The 19,423-nt window shown below is 35.1% G+C and overlaps 1 protein-coding gene across 1 annotated transcript in view; it reads right to left on the bottom strand.

Annotated features, from left to right (window-relative positions):
• Positions 1-5,006: 5,006 nt before the first annotated feature.
• LOC129745355 (uncharacterized) overlaps positions 5,007-19,423 on the bottom strand; it is a 95,008-nt gene continuing 80,591 nt past the window's right edge. The window contains exon 6 of the mRNA XM_055738381.1: positions 5,007-6,067. Within this exon, the coding sequence (XP_055594356.1) occupies positions 6,054-6,067 (14 nt within the window). The 3' untranslated portion in view covers positions 5,007-6,053. The remainder of the gene's footprint in view (positions 6,068-19,423) is intronic.

The following is a 19,423-nucleotide window of genomic DNA, read 5'->3' as shown; positions in this document are numbered from 1 at the left end:
AAATTAGCAAAACAGAAACTTATTGATACCAAAATTGCCAACTTCTCATACATTTCTTTTTATTTTTGTAGTAAATTTGTTCAGTATTGTCTCTTCATTTGTCGGAGGTACAAATTCAAACCCATTGATTGCTGGCAGCATTATATTGAATAACAAATCAATGTCAAGCTTTGGTATGTTTGAATTACTACATAGCAACAATTAAGTGTACTGCAAATAGAAAAAAAAACTGATAAAAAATTAAGTCCTGCAATATAATGATAGATTTCATTAAAAATTTCACACAAATTTCACAATTTAGGCCCATTTCGACTCAATTTCATAAATCATTACAATGAAAAAAAAATCTATCCATATTTCCATATTCCTTCCATAATGTTAAATTAGAGAATTGATTGAAGTTTGCATAGAGAGCTACAAGACCTCAAATGTTGAGCTCTCTGCTAAATATAACAAATATCAAATAAATACCTGAATAACACAAAATAACCCCTCTAAGAATTTTATGTTCGACATAAATCTTCTGTGAAAAAAAAACAGGTCGTTACCCGTAATATCACGGTATATTTTATTACATATTAATATTTTTCACTCAAATTTCACAAATAACAAAGAAAAAAATAACCTGTTATTTTTAACAGGTTTCAGTTGCTTCATGCGGTTCTATGTCATATTACAGAATAAGCTTAAAATGCCAATTTGAATCCGCAATAGGTTTCAATTTCCCGATTCTTTGAAGTATTTTGTGTGATATGTTAAGTTCGAAAATGTATTAAAATGTTTATAGAGAGCTTCGAGACCTCAACGTAGAGCGCTCTATTCAATATAACTAAAATCTTATAAAAAAAATAATAGGTATAGAATAATCATTCGCAGGAGCAAGGTTGCCAAAACAAAACCATAGAAAAATCTATATTATTATTATTAAATCAACAGATCATATATTGATCCAAATGATATTTAAAAATTAAGAGACTAACTACAAATACAAATCTACACTGAACTTAGAACACTAAGAATTCTTCTTCGGAATACAATCTTCGAAACGTCAAAATCAAAATGCTCTGAGAAGCGGTTAAAAGTCTTGATGACGCCAATTATTGCAGAGTTGGCCCCGTAATTGTTTAGTCTAACAGGAACGAAGATCTGAAGATCCCGATTCCTCAAACCACGAGGTCAGACGCTAAGTGGAAGAACTTCCAAAAGTGCGGGAGAGTCGATTCTTGATGTAAGCAGATCAGCGACGAAAGAAGCACGAGTGGCGGTCCTGCGGGCTTGCACCGTGTCGATGTCGATTAGGCGGCAGCGGCTTTCGTAGCTGGGAAATCGAAAAGAGTCTTGCAAGTTTATGTGTCGAAGAGCATACCTCAAAAAACGTCGTTGGATGGCTTCGATGCGATCAGAACCGTTTTGATAATATGGGCACCAACCGCAGAAGCATATTCGAGAATCGATCGAACGAGACTGCAGCAAAGACTCTTCAGGCAGTAGATGTCCTTAAAGTCCTTCGTCAAGCGGAAAAAAAGACCCAGGAGGCGTTCTGGAGGCTTTGTCAACGATATAGTTGGTTTGATTCTTAAAATCCAGCCGCGCGTCGAGGATCACACCAAGATCTTTCACGTGTTGAGCTCGAGAGATTGCATCGTTTCCAAGGAAATAAATGGCTGAGAACGGGCGTCGTTTGCGGGAAAATGATGTTACTACACATTTATTACGGTTTAAAGGTAGGCGATTGGCATCAGACCAGGAGGCAATGAGGTTGAACTGGTTCTGCAGGAAGTTCACATCTTTGGAGCCATTAATAGAGTAGTACAGTTTCAAGTCGTCGGCATACGCCAATTTTGGTCCATCGAGGAGTTGCAGCACGTCGTTGAAGTAGATTAGGAATACTAATGGCCCTAAATGACTTCCCTGAGGCACGCCTGATGAAGCTGAGAACTGCCTGGAAAAACAGTTACCCGTACGAACTGTCAATTTACGTCCAGTAAGGTAACTGCGGAACCAGCCAATAAGAGATCCACAAAATCCTAAACGCGCGAGCTTTCCGATGGCAATATCATGGTTCACCTTGTCGAATGCGGCAGACAGATCGGTATAGATGGCATCAGTTTGGGATTTCTTTGCAAAACTTTAATGCACATACGAGGTAAAGGTTATTTATTTATTTATTTAAGTCTTTGACTGCTGCCATACAGACCGAATATTAAAATTAACTTATGTTTAAACTAAAACTATGTTAAAACTAGGGAACGTTACGTATTGCACATTTAAACATTGATTTGGATACATTGAAGTCAAACAAGTGTGAAACATCGTTGAAGACTTGACAACATCGATTCAGCGGGTGGTTTTGTCCAAAAACTGTTCTGTTTCTAGGTAGCCAAAGGGTGGTTTGATTACGCAAACGGCGGGCTGGGGCGTGCAAACTCAAGCTTTGGAGCAATTGTGGACAGTCTATAGCGTTTGTCAGGATGTCGTATACAAACATTCGCTGCAAATATGTTCTTCTTTGGCCTAGGGACGGTATAGACAAAAAAGAACACCTTTGTGGGTAGGGTGGTAGCCTTACAGGGTCTCTCCATGGCAGTTGACGCAACGCATAACGAAGAAATTTTCTCTGAATTCGTTCGATTCGTTCGATATGGACAGAGTGGTAGGGTGCCCAAACTGGTGCCGCATACTCCAAGACACTTCGCACCAAAGAGCAGAACACTGTCTTGAGAGCGTATGGGTCCTCAAAGCTCAAAGTATTTCGTCGCAGGAATCCAAACAGAGCGAAGGCTTTAGCTGTTGTTGTTGCGATATGCTGATTAAACGAGAGTTTCTGATCAAAGGTTACTCCAAGATCCTTAATTGTGACAACTCTTTCGAGCGGAGTGTCACCAAAAGCGTAATCGAAGACCAAAGAATTTCTGGTTCTAAAAAAGCTGATGCACTTGCACTTATCAGCGTTTACTTCCATTCCATGTTTTCCACACCATGCGAGAAGTCTGTTAATGTCTTCTTGGAGGGCAGCGCAGTCCACTCTTGAGTCAACGATCCGGTAGATTTTCAAATCATCTGCGAACAGTAGTTTTGGCGATTGAAGGACGGTTGCTAAGTCGTTTATGAAAATCACGAAAATAAGTGGTCCTAAGTGACTACCTTGCGGAACACCAGACGGCATAGTAAACATAGTGGAGTGAACTCCACGGATATTTACGAAGCCTTGACGATTAAGCAGGTAAGAGTGCAACCATTTGCTTACCCATTCAGGGAAACCATAGCGTTTTATTTTCTCCATCACGACCATATGAGGTACTTTGTCGGAGGCCTTGGCAAAGTCGACGTATATTGAGTCCACTTGCAGTTTTTTATCAGTTGCAGTATGCAAGTCACTGGCATAGCACATCAAGTTGGTCAACGTTGATCTCTTCCGGATAAAACCGTGCTGGACTTCGGCAAGTATCGGAGTAGCTGCTGAATAGAGCCTTTCGTACATCAAAACTTCAAGCACCTTTGAAAAGCAGCAGAGGATTGAAATTGGCCGGTAGTTCTCCACACGATGCGCATTCCCAGACTTATGAATCGGCGATATAGAAGCGGTTTTCCAATGGCTAGGAAAAACACCTTCTGAGATTGATCGGTTGAAAATTAAACGAAGCGGTGTTGCAAGAGATACAGCTAATCTCGAAACCAATGACGATGGAATGCCATCTGGACCTGGACCTTTCGATGGATCGAGCGAACTGAGTACGTTTAACACTTCCTGATCGGTAAATAGAGGTTGTGGGAGCCTGACGTCGTAGTTCGGTAGAGTTCCAAAATAGGTATCAGCGCAATCAGGATTAGACGAGCTATAAACACTGCTGAAGAATTCCGAAAATAAATCAGCGGATTCCCTGATGCTACTCGAGATGCGTCCATGAAACGATACAGAAAATGGAATCGTATTTTTGAGGCGGCGGCTGTTCATAAATTTCCAAAAACTCGATGGATCTTGCTTTACGTTGCGTTCGATGTTTAAAATGTATTGTTTAAAGGCAGTGTTTCGCAGGGTTGAGCACTCAACTTCTAAACCAGATAGGATAGTCTTGTTATGATCAGATTTATCCTTGAAGTAACGATTCCGGGCTTTCCGAACTAAGTTGCGGCTTCTACGAAGTTCTGAGTTCCACCAAGGGAACTTAAACGGCTTATGTCGGTTTGGTCGTCTGGGAGGGGTGCACTCACGAAGTATACCCCAAAGGTGGTCATAGAATATGGAAAGAGCACTGTCGATATCCAGATTGGCAAAAGTAGAGATCCAATTTGTTTCTGCTAACGATTCTATCGCACGATCGGTATCACAGTGCATAAAATCTAATTCACAAGATACGGGGTGAACTATTTCCATACTGCATGCTCCGTAAGGATTGTCAATTAATAAAATTGAAGGGTGATGATGTCGATCAGTTTTTAAAATGGCGTGTGGTGGGTTTACAATTTCTGCTGGTGTTTTGAAACAAGATTTTTTTTTTGTTTCGATTATAGATTTTACCATCTTTATGAAATTCGCGAAATTATTGAAAAACTTATACGGTACAACTGTGTTTGATGTTTACTCTTGGGTTCGAACTCACAGACATCGGCTCAGGAGGCAAATGACTTGCCAACTGAGCTTGTCACAAGCCCTTTAAAACAAGAATGAAAATAAAATTTGAAAGGGTTTGCTATAGCAGTTTAACGATCAAGTTTATATCGCCCGCTTCTATTAAAACATAATTTAAAAATGCGACTGCTTTAGAATTTTACTCTCTGGAGCCACTAAGAGAAAGTAGTTTTTGGAACTCATTGCATATAAATATTGGAGTAGCTCCAGTAAATCGTTTACATCGAGCATATTGTCAAATCTATTTAAAATGAACCATTTAATTATTACCAATTGATTGCACCATACACAGATAAATTGACACCTTACTTACGGTGTTAACTTTTATAGTAGCTCAGATGCCAATATGCTGTTTTCTTCCTCCTTTTTATTTTTTCAATTTAAATCGAGCTCTGTTACGCCTTTTTATAATGTTTCAAACAGAATAGCGATCCATATCTCTGACTTGGAACAAATAAACTCTTTCAGATCAAAGAAATCAATGTCGACGAGTGTAGCTAGAGGCAACATACTACCGATTTGAACAGCCGCCCTTTTATTGGATTTGGTTCTTTTTGGTTCGAATATTGACATATTTTTCGTTATTTGTACTCTGAAGAAATGGAACAAATTAAATTTCAAATATTGATTTTTTTTATTCATGACTACAGTTGTCCAGGCAGTTAGATGTCATCTGTGTTGGTAATCACTTTTGAAATTTATTCAATCTTTAAAAGCAAAATTCAAGAAGAAAAGAAAAAAAAACGAACAATCTCGGTGGATTTCAAAACGTCCAAAAGCTTCAAGCGAGTGACAAGCAAAAGCACTTTCGGTGAATTTGGATGCGAAGTGAGTCGAAAGTTTTATTTTCGTTTTTTAATGTATCTGAAGACCCGCTCCCAGGGTTTTAATTAATTATGAGTTTTTCTTGATGTTTCTGGTCGAATGCCGACAACACAATAAATGTTATGCATGGATATATTCAACATAATCATTCGCAAGCTATTCACAGTGTATATATACGCATATGGAAAACTGGAGGACGAAAAAACAATCCGAACAAGCAAAATTTGGAATGGAAACACCACACTGGGTCACACGTTTGGCTTTTTTTTTCTTTCGATCTCGGGGGTACAATGAACTTCAAATTGTAACACAACAAGAAACGTACAGATATAAGTATACATGAATATATTCGAAAATACGAACCAAAAAGCGGCATTCACATCCGAATTATTAAAACCACATCAAGGATTTGGAATGTGTTTCGATTTCCAATTCGTAGCTTTATGGTACAGTTTTGTTGATTATGGGATTGGAACGAGCAAAAACTTGCCTTTTTTACGTAGTATTTTCGCAGTATTTTTTTTTCAAATATGGTTTTGGTTAGTTGGAGGGTTTTTTTTTTATAAATATGTTCTGCTGATGAACTTTTTGCTCCATTTTACAATGCGTACCCTGATGATGGTTAGTTGGATTTAGGGTCCAGTTTTATATGTTGAAGAAATTGAATCAGAAAGAAAAGTTTTAAGAAATAGAGTAAGCTGAACTAGAAACAGATGATAAAAATTGAAGCCGCCAATCAATTATGAAAAGTGAAATTTGTTCTTGATATAATTTTATTCAAGCTTCTTGCAAGTGCTCAATAGGCTCCATTTTAGGCTTTAATAGGATCGAAAACATTCCAACAGATGAATACGAAAGCGATTCGAAAAAGAAGAGTTTCCAATATGTTGGCATCGGCGACATGAAATATAGCTATGATATCATACCAAACTCAAATCGATGTCTTTTTTTGGTCATGAATGTTTATTTTCGAACGGCACGAAAATGATGACGTTTGAATGCAGAATATAGCTCGTGGCGCTTCGCAAATAGTATGATTTTTGGTGACGGTAAAAGAGAGATAGATAGGAAAGATTGCCGGTATCGAATTGTTCGATAAAAAGAGAAAGCAATAGAAAAAAAAAAAAACGAAAAGGAGTAAGGGTGGCTCGTGGACAAGTTTTGTGATGAAATAAAACGATTTGGACACAAATTTGGCAGCTTGTGTCAGCTTTAATTGATTCAAATCAAGCACAATGTGATACTGCTACAGTTGCATATTTTTTTTCGGTATTTTCATCCTTTGGGATGATTCATCGCTAAGCCAGTTGCATAGAGAATAATGTATGTATTACAATGATAATTTTTCTTCAAATAAATATCGAAAAACTTCATTAAGATTCAGATCGTGTCTTAGGGAAGACCAGGTCAATTTTTTTGGAGTACCTTATGTTTGTTCTAATGCTGTGATAGTTCATTGAAAAATAATGTTGGGAAACAGAAGCCAAGACTTTTGACTTTAATAAGCAAAAAAGTCTACAACAGGAGAAAGGGATAACTGTCATAAATTTTATTTAAGTTAAATGATGAAAATGCATACTTCAGCACAAAATCACCAAAATAATGTCGATGAGGTGACATTTGGATCAATATATTTTTTAACTTTTCAGTAAAAAAGAATCCTCAGAAAACTCACAGTATTTTAAAAATTGATGTTTTATCGTTTTGACAGGTACCTAACTAGCACAAACAAACAAAACATCGAAATATTATCATAAATTTTAGTTTTTTTTTTCCTTTCAGCTACTCAAAATGTTTCTCAGTTCTTCAACCCACAATTATACATTTCCCTTCCTAAAACAGTATGTGTTTTAAATTCTACAAACTTGGCCAAAACTAAAATCTTTTCTTATATTTTAAATGAAAAAAAATAGAAGATAAATGGCCAAATATTATTAAAAAAAGCAAATTCTGAATGTTAAAAACGTTTTTATGATGCACGTATAAAATTTAGAACTTGATTTAAGACGTCATTAGGAGAAGTTTGCATTAGCAGATATTCGAATATTGATTCTAATTTATGGATTTTACAGAAAGGATCCTTAGTTTAAACAGAATCATAAACTACAATGAGCATTTAACATCTTTGTAAAAAAAAGAGATAACATTATTATAGAGGGTCTCCCATTATGACTTAGAACGAATTTGATACAAACCCGCTCATTCCGGATGAATTTTAAACAGCTGATTTCCGCTGTGTGTTGAGTTCTTCTTAAAACTTTGTTTATCATACACAGCAAAATTTTTTGGGGGTTTTTCCCCGCTGCTTTTCCAGCTAAATTTCCAGCTATATAAATTGCTGAAAACTCAACTCATCGGAAAAAATTTTTGCGTGAAAAGAATTTTACCTTGAAAAAACACTAGTTCCAATTTTGACAGATCGATTGCTGGTTTTTCAGCAATGCAAATCTTGTGCTGGAAAAAATCGCAATACGGAGAATGTTTGCTGGTTTCCAGCAAAATTCGGATTGCTGGACGGTCCAACAATTTTTTTACTGGACATCGAGACAAAAACTTGCTGTGTAAGCTCCAGTTTTCATAATTTTTCTGAAAATGAGAAGAATTTCCCCGGAAATGTTCAAAAATTCCATGCGTACTATCCCCAATATTTTGCTGTGTCAGTTGGCGAAAACGGAAAAAAGTTGGTGCGGTCCAAAATGCGATTTGGAAGTATGGAGAGGAAATGAGCTTCGTGGACAAAATTTTGGACCGAAATGTCATGCCTGCTTACGCCAGTAAGAAGACTAATTTCGCAAAACCCAGGGTTTTTAAAGCTTCATATTGGTTCGAAATTCATCCATGATTTTTTGCAAAAATTTTAAGTAACGCTCACATGAGTAAATTTGAACTTTTATGTTTCAATGGGAAAATTGAATATTTTGTTCTGAAAAATCAACATCATTTTGATTTCTTCTGTGGAACCTAGCCTGCTAATGGTTTTTGTGCCAATTTATAAATTCTTTAAAGTAAATTTAGAGCAGAGCAACTTTATCGAAGACTGTAACTTCGTATCTTATTAGGCAAAAAAGTTATTATCTGCTGATTAGGGGTATGTCTTTTAGCATAAAGCTTAGTTCTTTTAGAAATGGGACACTTTCATTTGCTTATAGCTCGTTAACTAGTTATTGGATTTTAAAAATTTTAACAACATTTTGTTGCCTGTAAAAAGTACTATTTGACCAATTTTTTCCAAAATTTAAAATTTATGCGTTTTTGAGATATGTACGATGCAAGAGAAAAAGAAAAAAATAATTTTGCACAGTTTCCTTTAAAATTCGTCATTATCAAATTGATAGCTGACAAAACCGTTGATTATTCAAAGAATTACTGAGTTTTTGTGGTGGATAAGTATGCAAACACTGTCAATAATGTCCACAAAGTTCAAATCAAGCAATGGAGTGAAGCAGATGATCGGCAACAACGGTTAAGGATCATCAAGGAATGCAAGTCTCATACCAGCATTTTTAATTTTCAATAAACGAAAAACCAAGGGTAGATCGCTGATATGTCCAAAACAATTTTCTCCGATAAGCTGAAAGTGTTGCCTAGTGATGACTCATTAAAATCCAACCTCAAACAACCATTTTTTGATAGTTCCAAAGCTCTTAAGCTGTAAAACCGGTACCGAAAAAAAAACGTTCAAAAATGTGGTCAAAAATAATCAAATTTGTTCATTTCGAAACAACTGTATCCACTAAAATGCTTCCAGTTTCCAGTTTCCAGAGAAGTATTGGACCAAAAAGTATCAGAAATTGAAGAAGGAAGGTGAAGCCACCTAAAATATAGATTTTACGAAGTGTAAGTTGGAGAAACTGATCAATACCATGACTAAACAAAGTGTGCGCCGGCCAATGAGAGATACCAAGAATAAAGTAGAAATTTCTTTAACAAAAAACGGTAAATATTTTTTTTCAAATTTTTTCATGAAAGATCATAACATTGCCTTCTTTTTCTTCATAGAAAGTATTTCGTTCAAACGAATGGTTTTTGAGATACAGGCATTCGTAACTGTCCCATTTCTAAAAGAACTAAGCTTTAGAAGAACAATCAACTCAACTGACATCACTGTTGATGTCTAGTGAGAGTCACTGTGTGATTACTTTTCAAGCAATACTTTGCTTATCATCAGCAGTGATGTCAGTTGAATTGATTGTTCTTCAATGTCAAAAGACATATCCCTACTCAACAGATAATGTTTTTATGCCTAAAAATCTACTAAGTTACAATTTTCGACAAAGTTTTTCAGCTGAGAATTTCCTTTAATGCAATTATAAATTGGCACCAAAACCATGAGCAAAAGGTGAGAGCCATTGTTGAAGTTGAAGTTGAATTGATTTTCAGTGAAATTATCTAGTCTAGTATTAACTAGTCCATTTCGGACGGAATAACAAAAAGGGGTGCAAGGGGTTAAACTAGGAATACCATACGTACTCTTTTAAGAGTGCACGTACTCTCCCAGCAAACATTTTTGTAGGTATATTTCTCAACAACTTTGTTATACGTCTCATATACATTATAGAAAAAAAAACAGCATTTACCCACCAAAGTGGAGGCAATATACGTACATATTTTCAACTTCTGGTTAAAACGATAAGAGTTTACGATTTGGGCGATATTCGACACCATATTCATACATACTTAAAGAATGCGAGGGAGCACAAGTTTTTTCTCTCAATGCATGCGAACCGTTGCCAGTGACAATATTTACTGCCTCGGTTATTGGGCAATTCTTGCAAGTACACCATCTGATTTTTAAGCAATCTGGTTGCACTGCTGTTCACTGAGGGAACAACAAGACTGTTTCACGAAATTTACTCTTTTCTTATGAGAGCCATTTAATCAGAAAAATGAACTTGATGTATGAAGTATGCTTTCCACATCTTAGATATACAAGATATACGAAAGAAACTTACAAAAACTGTCTATACATTACCTCAATATCCCGTATTCATGAAAGCACATTTGAATCGTAATTTACAGTGAACGCAATAAGCGCCTGTGAGTATGCAATTAACTCCCGAACAGTTTGATAACTTTGAGCACAAAGGCAATATACTCAAATGCTTCGTAACGCACAAATCTAACATATTGTTTGTTCATAGGAAATATACGCACCTAAAATCTCTTTTTGAAATCGATTGTTTTATCGTGTTTGGTGTGGTTTGTCAGCATAACATAAACTACTACTTTTTCTTCGAATAATCCAAATGGCAATATTAACTCCCTGACTTTTCTCTTTTCATTAGTTGAAAAATATTTTATGAGAAAAATTATAATTAAAATGTACGTCATGCTAAAGCTTTACAGGATTTTTTCCAGCGTACTCGGACTGGAAAAATCCGGGCATCTCACCCAAAACCCTGGCAAAATTCGGGTATTGGATTTAAAACTTTCGATAAAACGCCAGGCAATATCCGGGCAAATCTAACTAAAATCTAGGCTGTGAAAAATATACACAAGAAAAATAAGTTTGTATTTGGTCACATCTGCGGTGTTCAATTAAAATTTTACATTTCCTAAAAATGTTTGCACGAGTATTTCGATGAAAGAAGCTAAAAAAACATACATTATGTAAAAAATGCAGTTTCAGTTTGGATTTTGCTCAGATTTTGGATAAATCCGGGCATTTTCATCGATATCTGGGCAACCAGGCTGGACCGAGCTTTTTTTTTCTTTGAAAACCGGGCAAGACCAGATAAAACCAAGCAATCTGGAATGCTTAGTCATACCTACAACTTCTAACAAATTGGCAGCATTTGAATGATTTTTAATTACATCCTTTTTAATGAAGCTTTCCTTATTTAGTTGGAAAAGTTTTTTCCATTGTATTTTTTCAATTGCAGGATATGGTAACCTTAGGTTAAACTGAATATTTCAGATCTTTTCTTACATATATCCGGTCATACACACTCACATTCATACACGTTCATGTCCATTAGGGTGGCCCGAAATTGTACTACGTCTGGGATTTTGGGGGCTCAAACTTTAAATGATAGCTAAAGGTATAAGAAACAAACTTTTGTAAGGCAGCGACTCAGAAAAATAATGTTTAGAGGTCGCACTGGTTCGATTTTTGGAAAAATTCCTTTTTTTCGACATTTTGTCCGAATAACATTTTTAGATCTTGAAAAAGTACAAAACATATGTCTCTAATATTTTTTAAATTTTCTTTATAATATAAGTTTTAAACTAAACATTTATTGGAGCTGTTTTGGACTCTCAATTTGTACGTATGATTTTTTAAACTACGCAATACTATGAATTCTGGTAAAAAGAAATAATTAAAATTAACAAAAAGGTGTACTTTAGATAAAGATTTTTAATCAACATTGAACTGAAAAAATGCGCGACGTTATGATGTGCAACTTTGCAGAAGAAAGTGTATAGCTATGACTTGTAGTTTCAAAGTAATTCAAGTTTCACTGTGGAAAAAAGTCACAATTTTCCAATTTTTGCTAAGAATTGCTTCATATTATGCTGTGGATGAGTTTCGGCCAAAGTACACTTTTTTGTTAATTTTAATAATTTTTTTTACAAAAATTCATAGTATTGCGTAATTTAAAAAATCATACATACAAATTGAAAGTCTAAAACAGTCCCAGTACATTTTTAGTTTAAAATTTACATTATGAAGAAAATTTAAAAAATATTAGAGACACATGTTTGAAACTTTTTCAAGATCTGAAAATGTTATTAGGACAAAATGTCGAAAAAATTGCCTTTTTCCAAAAATCGAACCAGTGCGACCTCTAAACATCATTTTTCTGAGTCGCCGTCATATAAAATATTGTTTCTTACACATTAAGCCATCATTTGAAGCTTGAGCCATGCAACTTTTTCAAATACTTGTTTAAACCAGGCACATAATTTAAAATTGCCTATTCATAAGCAGGGCAATATCCAAGCAAATCTATAGAAAATTGAGCATTATCAGACAAAAGTCTAGAAAAGAATTGAAGAAAATAACTTCAAATTTAAATTTTTTTTATAGAATTCGTTCAGCAGCGTTTAAAACATATTTAAAGCATCAATTAATCTTTGATGTATTTTAACAGAAACACTGTGAAAAACTGTGTAAAATTGTTTTTTAAACCCAAAAATCAAAACTTATCATTACTCATCATTTGAGTTTTTTTTTGCTATTTTTTTCAAAGTTTTGCAAATGTCGTGAATAAATACGGGCAATATCCGGGCAGTTTTCCATAAAAAACAGGGCCGGGCCGGACTTGTCTCGAATTTTTCTCTGATTATCCGAGCAAGTCCGGATGAAACTGGGCAATCTGGAATTCTCAGGTTAAACCCCACGGTAGCCCGTATGCGCCATTCGAAATGTGTTACTTTATACAGTGATTTTAAATTTTGAATGAAATTATTTAATGTTTGTTACTTTGATTTATCGGCCTAGCGGTGAAAAGTGATGTCCTTTTTAGTAGGGACATCTAAAGATTATGAAATTTTTATACAGATGGATAGAAGGTTAGAAGAAATGAAAGATGGTGAAAATGAGCGGGTAGAATTTGTCTAGAAGCATTACCATCACATACCAAATTTTTGTTCCTCACGAGCCTACTACTATGAAGTGGTAGATACAGATAGAGTTGCATCTACCACCACACATTAGTAGGCTTAGCGTGGTCCGCCCCACAAGCGAGAACTTGTAGTGCGGACGAACAAAAAGATGGTATGTGATCGCTCAGATAAGCTCCCTTTAACTCAGAAACGCATCTATCGATGTTTAAGTCTTCTCAGTTTGTTATCTTCGCATTCGTTACATGCGGGGTTTGCATGCGAAACGGTACGGTCGATAGTCGTGAGGAACAAAAATTTGGTATGTGATGGTAACTGTTCTTTCGTTCTTTGATAGTTCATGTTTCTCTAATTTCTTTCATCACATATGAAAATGTGATCATTTTCAGGTACAAAGATGTACCAAGCGATTTCATAACATCAGTATTGATTATTTAGTTTGTTTTGGCAAATCTGACTACCTTATCGTACATCCATTTGGTTCTAATGGCCTCATATTGCTTCAAACCTCCACACTTAATTCTTTTCTATTTACCATTAATTTGCATTAGTGTCAAAAACTTAATTGCATTATTGAATACAAATACTGTAAAGCCGTAATAACATGAGAATAGTATTACTTCTCGATATCTGAATTTGAGTCCTGTTCAAAGTTATGCAGCATTCACGGGTCTTAAAGTATAAATAAGATTCTAATAACTGAACCCAGGCAATGTTCGTGATGACCAAAAAGATTAGAAGTTTATCCATAGCACAATTGTTTTTTTGCATCGATTGAAATCGAGATGAACAATTAAGAACTTAAATTAAAAATTCTCTAATCTAAAATAATTCTAAATAAAATAAATCACAGATAACGACTTTGAATACAGATTTTTTCATAGGTATTTTCTGTTTATCAGATTTTTGGAGACAATACATTTTAAAGATTATCAAGCATTGCCATCTAAAATTATTCTTGTTTTAGTATAACCCAAAATATTCTTAACAAAAAAGATCAACATGTAGAGCGTATACAAAATCAGTGACAATTTAAAAAAAAACTTTTAGTTACATTAAAAAATAATTATTGAGATACTGGAACAAAAGATTTGCTTGCAGCTCTGTGAAATCATAAATATTTTAGTCTTCAACCTGATGTCTAGTTTTGTAACGTAATTTCATTTTTTGCATAGAACTTACTCGTTGTTAGTCCAAATCTATGTTGTTTCGTGTTTTGTATAAATGTGGATTACGACCTCACCGCCCCCCTGAGCCTTTCCAACGCCCCCCAAATTTCAACATTGAGCTCACCGCCCCCCTGGAAGCTCTCATCGCCCCCAAGGGGGCGGTAGGGACCATTTTGAAAACCACTGCTTTTAACTAACAAATAATCTTTCATGTAGACAACGCAGCCAGAGGAAATGTGGTGATGATGAGTAAATGGATCTAAATCTTTCATTTAGTTCATCTCGGCGGCATGAATCGTATAGTAAAAGAAAAAAAAATAAAATTTTTCAAACTTTTAAAAAATGTCAAACGACCTTAAGGAAAAAAAATATCTGAAACTGAAACAAAAATTACAGATAGACAACCTACAGGTAATTCTCTAAGTTACCAAAAACCTTCATAGTCTCAGAAAGTTAATTTTCCTTCATTTAGCAGGTAACAATATTTATCATAATCATAAGATTTCACTTGTATACTGTGTGTTTTTCATGTTTTTTGGATTATATATTTCGAATTTCTCAAAATTGTAGAAGCTTTGAAACGCCCTACTGCCTCCGAAACAAGAAACAATTTGTAGCAAATAAAAATCTACCAGCTCAAGCATCTTGTAACACCGTGTAAACATTTTGTACTTCCAGTTATCAAACAAAACCACCGTTTTCTCAGCGTCCCGGTAATAAGCAGACATTTTCCGAACCATCCCCAGTGGGGTGGAACCCGCCATAAATCATCCTCTACACGTGGCTTCATTCGCATTTGCAATATCGCTCACCGATGAGGATGATGATGATGTTGATGCTACACTGTTCTGTTGTCGCCAGGCCATAGAAAACCTCGTTATCCTTCTTTTTTTGTTGCAAAACGTAGGTATACAGCGTGGTTTTTGCATAGGAGCATCCATACGGAACTGCCGAATGAACCTGTGCGAAGCTATCCACAACACGGCTTCTGTAATGGGTTCGGATTCAGATCCAGTGCCAGATAGATTGACAGAGATTGAAACCAGGCGGCCCACGGAAAGAAGAGGAATCTGGGCAGAACCTAATTCGATTAAATGCCGATGGGGTTGAACCAGAGCGAGACGCACTTGTAATTCCATTCAGTGCCTACAACGAAAAGGGGTCTGTTTACACAAGCTCCCGGGTTGTGTTCAATCCATCAGACAGAGGCTTCACCACTTCATCTGCGGGATGGATTTTGCTAACATATGGTAAAACAGCGAGTCTAAAGGAAAAATCGATATATTGTTGTGTATCTTCTTCGGGGCGGTTTTGATTTGATTGGATCAAAATACAACCAATAACAGCTGTATACATCCAGCTAAAGAGACAGATGAGCATGGTCATGATTAGGCCTAAGTAATTGAATTATAACCCTCAAGCAATCCAGCATGATGTGAACAGAACAAAGTAGTTGAATCTGAAAAACTATCCACTGATGGTCTTTGCTCCTCAATTACTTATCAAATCATCCAAATCCATTTAATATTTGAAATATAGTATAAAGCATTTGCCCAGTTTTAAAACTATGACTTTTAATCTAAACAAAATCAAAACTGCATATTAGCAGACCTGAAGTAACCTGACCTGTTTTTGAATCAGCACTTTCTTTCCAGCATGGGGAAGTCATCGGCCGGCGTCAAAGTCGGAAGAAACGGATTGCCGAACCTAATTCAGGTCCATCGGCCAAAACAGTTGAAATTTCCAATTCATTCGATGTCCTTCATAACATCGGTGATGAGGAAATATTCATATTTAATTCCGATAAGAGTACTAAGTAAGATACCATCTTCTTCTTATATTCTTAAAAATGAAAAGGTTTCACCAATTACGGTCACGATTTCAGACTTCAATGCCTTTCGAAAAGAAATCGTCACTTCCGTCAAGGATTTGAAGATTTCTTTTCAGATCGGTCGAAGGGGAACTGCTCGTATATCGGCGGAATCTTTTAATGATTTGAATTTTTTTTTAATTATTTGAATAATAAAAAACACCATTTTTTTACGACACTAAAAGTGATCGTCCCGACAAAGTTGTACTTCGTGGTCTCACCGGCGATCAGACACCGGATGAGATTACAACCGAATTGAATTCTTTGTTAGGGTTTTCTCCGATTCAAGTAATTTAAATGAGGAAAAGAACCATCACGAATAATACCAGTAGTGTTGGTTTTGCTCCTGAGCTTTATTTGATGCATTTTAAAAAGAACCAGGTTAATAATTTGCAAATTCTTGAAAAGGCTCGTCTTATGTTTCATTGTCGAGTCAAATTTGAACCTTTTCGAAAATCTTCAACAAATATTCTTCAAAATAAAACTCAATGTCGTCGTTGTCAAGCTTTTTGTCACGGCACTAAAAATTGTAGAATGAATGCCAGATGCACGCTTTGCGACTCATTCGATCATGAAAAATCTAAATGTCTTTTTGGTAGTGATAAACCACAAATAGAATTCTTCAAGTGTGCGAATTGCGCAGGTAATCATTCCTTCAATTCCATAGGCTGTCCCGTTAGGGCAAAAATTATTGCTTCTAGGAAAAATCCAAAAGTTGTCAGAAAAGTTTCTTCGCCTCCTTCCTCTTTTTCGTATTCACGCGTCAGGCCGGCAAACAATCTGCCTGTTCGCGGTCAGCCTCGGCCTACTTTAGAATCTCGCCTTGGTAATGCTCGAAGTGATTTTAATGTTACCTGTGCTGATTCAGCGCCACAGACTCGTTGTTTAACGTTCTCAGAGGAGGTTGAAAATGGGTTGCCCTCTTCTGGTATAACTAATAAAAATGGGAAAAAACCAAGTCTCAACGTTCATGCGAAGGCTTGGGAAAGTCCCCGAAATAAAAATACCTGTTCTTCTCCTTCATTTTCTGATCCTAACAATTTTGTTGATTCAGGTGAGAAAACTGAGAAAAAAATTAAAATTTTTGCATCAAAATTTAATGGAAATGATGCAACTTATGTTGAAAGCAAATTCAATGTTTGAAGCTTTTCAAACTTCCTTTAATTATGCTAATAAAATTATTATGACTTTACGATTCCCTCATGGATCCAAATAGATGTTTAAATATTATGAATTGGAACGCTAGATCTTTGCTGGCTAACCAAGATGAATTTTTTTTTATTTTTGAAAACTCAAAACATACATATTGCTGCCATCACTGAAACTTTTTTAAAGCCACACAATAACTTGAAAAGCAATGCTTTCTTTAAAATTTTGCGAAATGATCGACTTGATCGACAAGGTGGGGGTGTAGCTATTGTCATCAATAGTCGTCTCAAATTTAGACTTCTTCCTTCTTTCAATACAAAAGTCTGAGAAACAATTGGAATTGAATTAGAAACTTCTATGGGGAAAATTATAATTATTGCCGCATATTTGACTTTTCAATGTAGCGGTGAACAGAAAATTTTTTTGAAGGGAGATTTACAAAAACTCACCAGAAAAAAATCTAAATTTTTTATTATTTGTGAAATGCAAAACACCGATCTAAGAATGTTATTTCATCAAATTCAAATGGGAATATTTTATACTGTTGAATATCCTTATGGGCATACTAGTTTTTTTAGAAATCCCTCCACAATTGATTTGGTTCTAACGGATTTAGGCGAGCATTGTAGTCAATTAGTAACTCATGCGGACCTCGATTCAGACCACCTTCCAGTAACATTTTCTTTATCCCAAAGTCCCATTGAAAACTCTTTAAAATCAACTTTTAATTTTCAAAAGGCTAACTGGGAGCAATATAGGAATTTTATTGAACGTAATTTAGATGTAAACGTTCCACTGAATTCAATAGAAGATATTGATTTGGCTGTAGAAGATTTGACAACTTCAATAGTCAATGCTAAACCCGCTTCAATATCTAAAGTTAAACACAAATTTAATCAACCTTTGATCGATGATGATCTTCTGTTTTTGATACGATTGAAAAACATTTGTCGACGCCAATATCAACGAACTAGGGATCCTTATTTGAAATTTATTTATTGCGACCTTTAAAAAGAGATCAACCGTCGTTTAAATGTTATTCGTAATGAAAGTTTTGCAAAAGCAGTAGAGGCCTTAAAACTCTGCTCAAAGCTATTTTGGAAATTAACTAAAATTCTGAAAAAGCCCCAGAAGCCAATTCCTACTTTGAAAGATGGAGATAAACTTCTTTTAACTAACGCAGAAAAAGCTCAAAAATAGCCCAATTAGCCTGACTAGAAAAGCTACTTGCGATAATAAGCAAAAAAATAGAAGAACTAATGATTTATTCATTGTGAATTCTTCGAGTTCTCATTGATACAAACTTACAAAAAATTGTATATGAAACTCAATAACGACAAACTCGTAGAAAAAAAAAAATTAAGTTTTCGAGAAAAGGTATGAAAAAAGCCGTAATTCTACGCTATTCTTCTGGTTGTGTCTTATATACAACCTCTTTAAGTTTTCTTGTTTCATTTTTTGCAACAATTTCATTTTTACTTAAATTTGTTCAATTGTATTCGCAATTTGGATCCAATTTTGGGGAAAATTTTATGTCTTTCTGATATTTTCTGTTGTTTTTGTAATTTTTGTCGCTCTCGCAATTTTCTATATATTTTGTCATTATGGATTCTTGTCATTTTCAGCATTATTGAAATTTTAGTCGGTTTTGTAATTTCGGTCATTTTCGTTATTTTTGAAATTTTTAATCTTTTTTTTTGTTAATTTTTTTTTAAATTTCATCTCCGTCACATTTGCAGGTTGCCATGTTTACACTTTTCGCCGTTTTTGTAATTTTTCTGTTCTACTTCATTGTTACGTTTTTTTTAAGTTTGATAATTTTTGTTATGTCTGTCCTTGTGTCATTTGTATCTTTTTTTGATTTTTGTTATATTTGTCAGTTTTGTTATTTCTGTTATTTTCCCATTTTTGACGTTGTTGACGATGTTCCATTTCCGATTTCTTTGTATTTTTGTCAGTTTTATTATTTTCATCAGTCTTGTGTTTTATGACATTTTTGTCACTTCTTTATCATTTTTGGTGATTTTAAATGATTTTTGTCATTTTGTTATTTTCATTTTTGCCATTTTTGTCATTTTTGTGATGGAATAGTTTTCTTGAATTTTTAAAATTTCGCAACATAAAGGGTAATACGGTCAAAATTTGGTCAAGGGAAAACGCGTGTGAAATCTTATATATAAAAATGGAGGCATTTTCTTTGTAACAACATCACGT

The sequence above is a fragment of the Uranotaenia lowii genome, chromosome 2 (assembly GCF_029784155.1).
Source record: "Uranotaenia lowii strain MFRU-FL chromosome 2, ASM2978415v1, whole genome shotgun sequence".
Classification (NCBI taxonomy): domain Eukaryota; kingdom Metazoa; phylum Arthropoda; class Insecta; order Diptera; family Culicidae; genus Uranotaenia; species Uranotaenia lowii.
The sequence above is the reverse complement of the archived record's forward strand: the minus strand, read 5'-3'. Positions and strand labels throughout refer to the sequence as shown.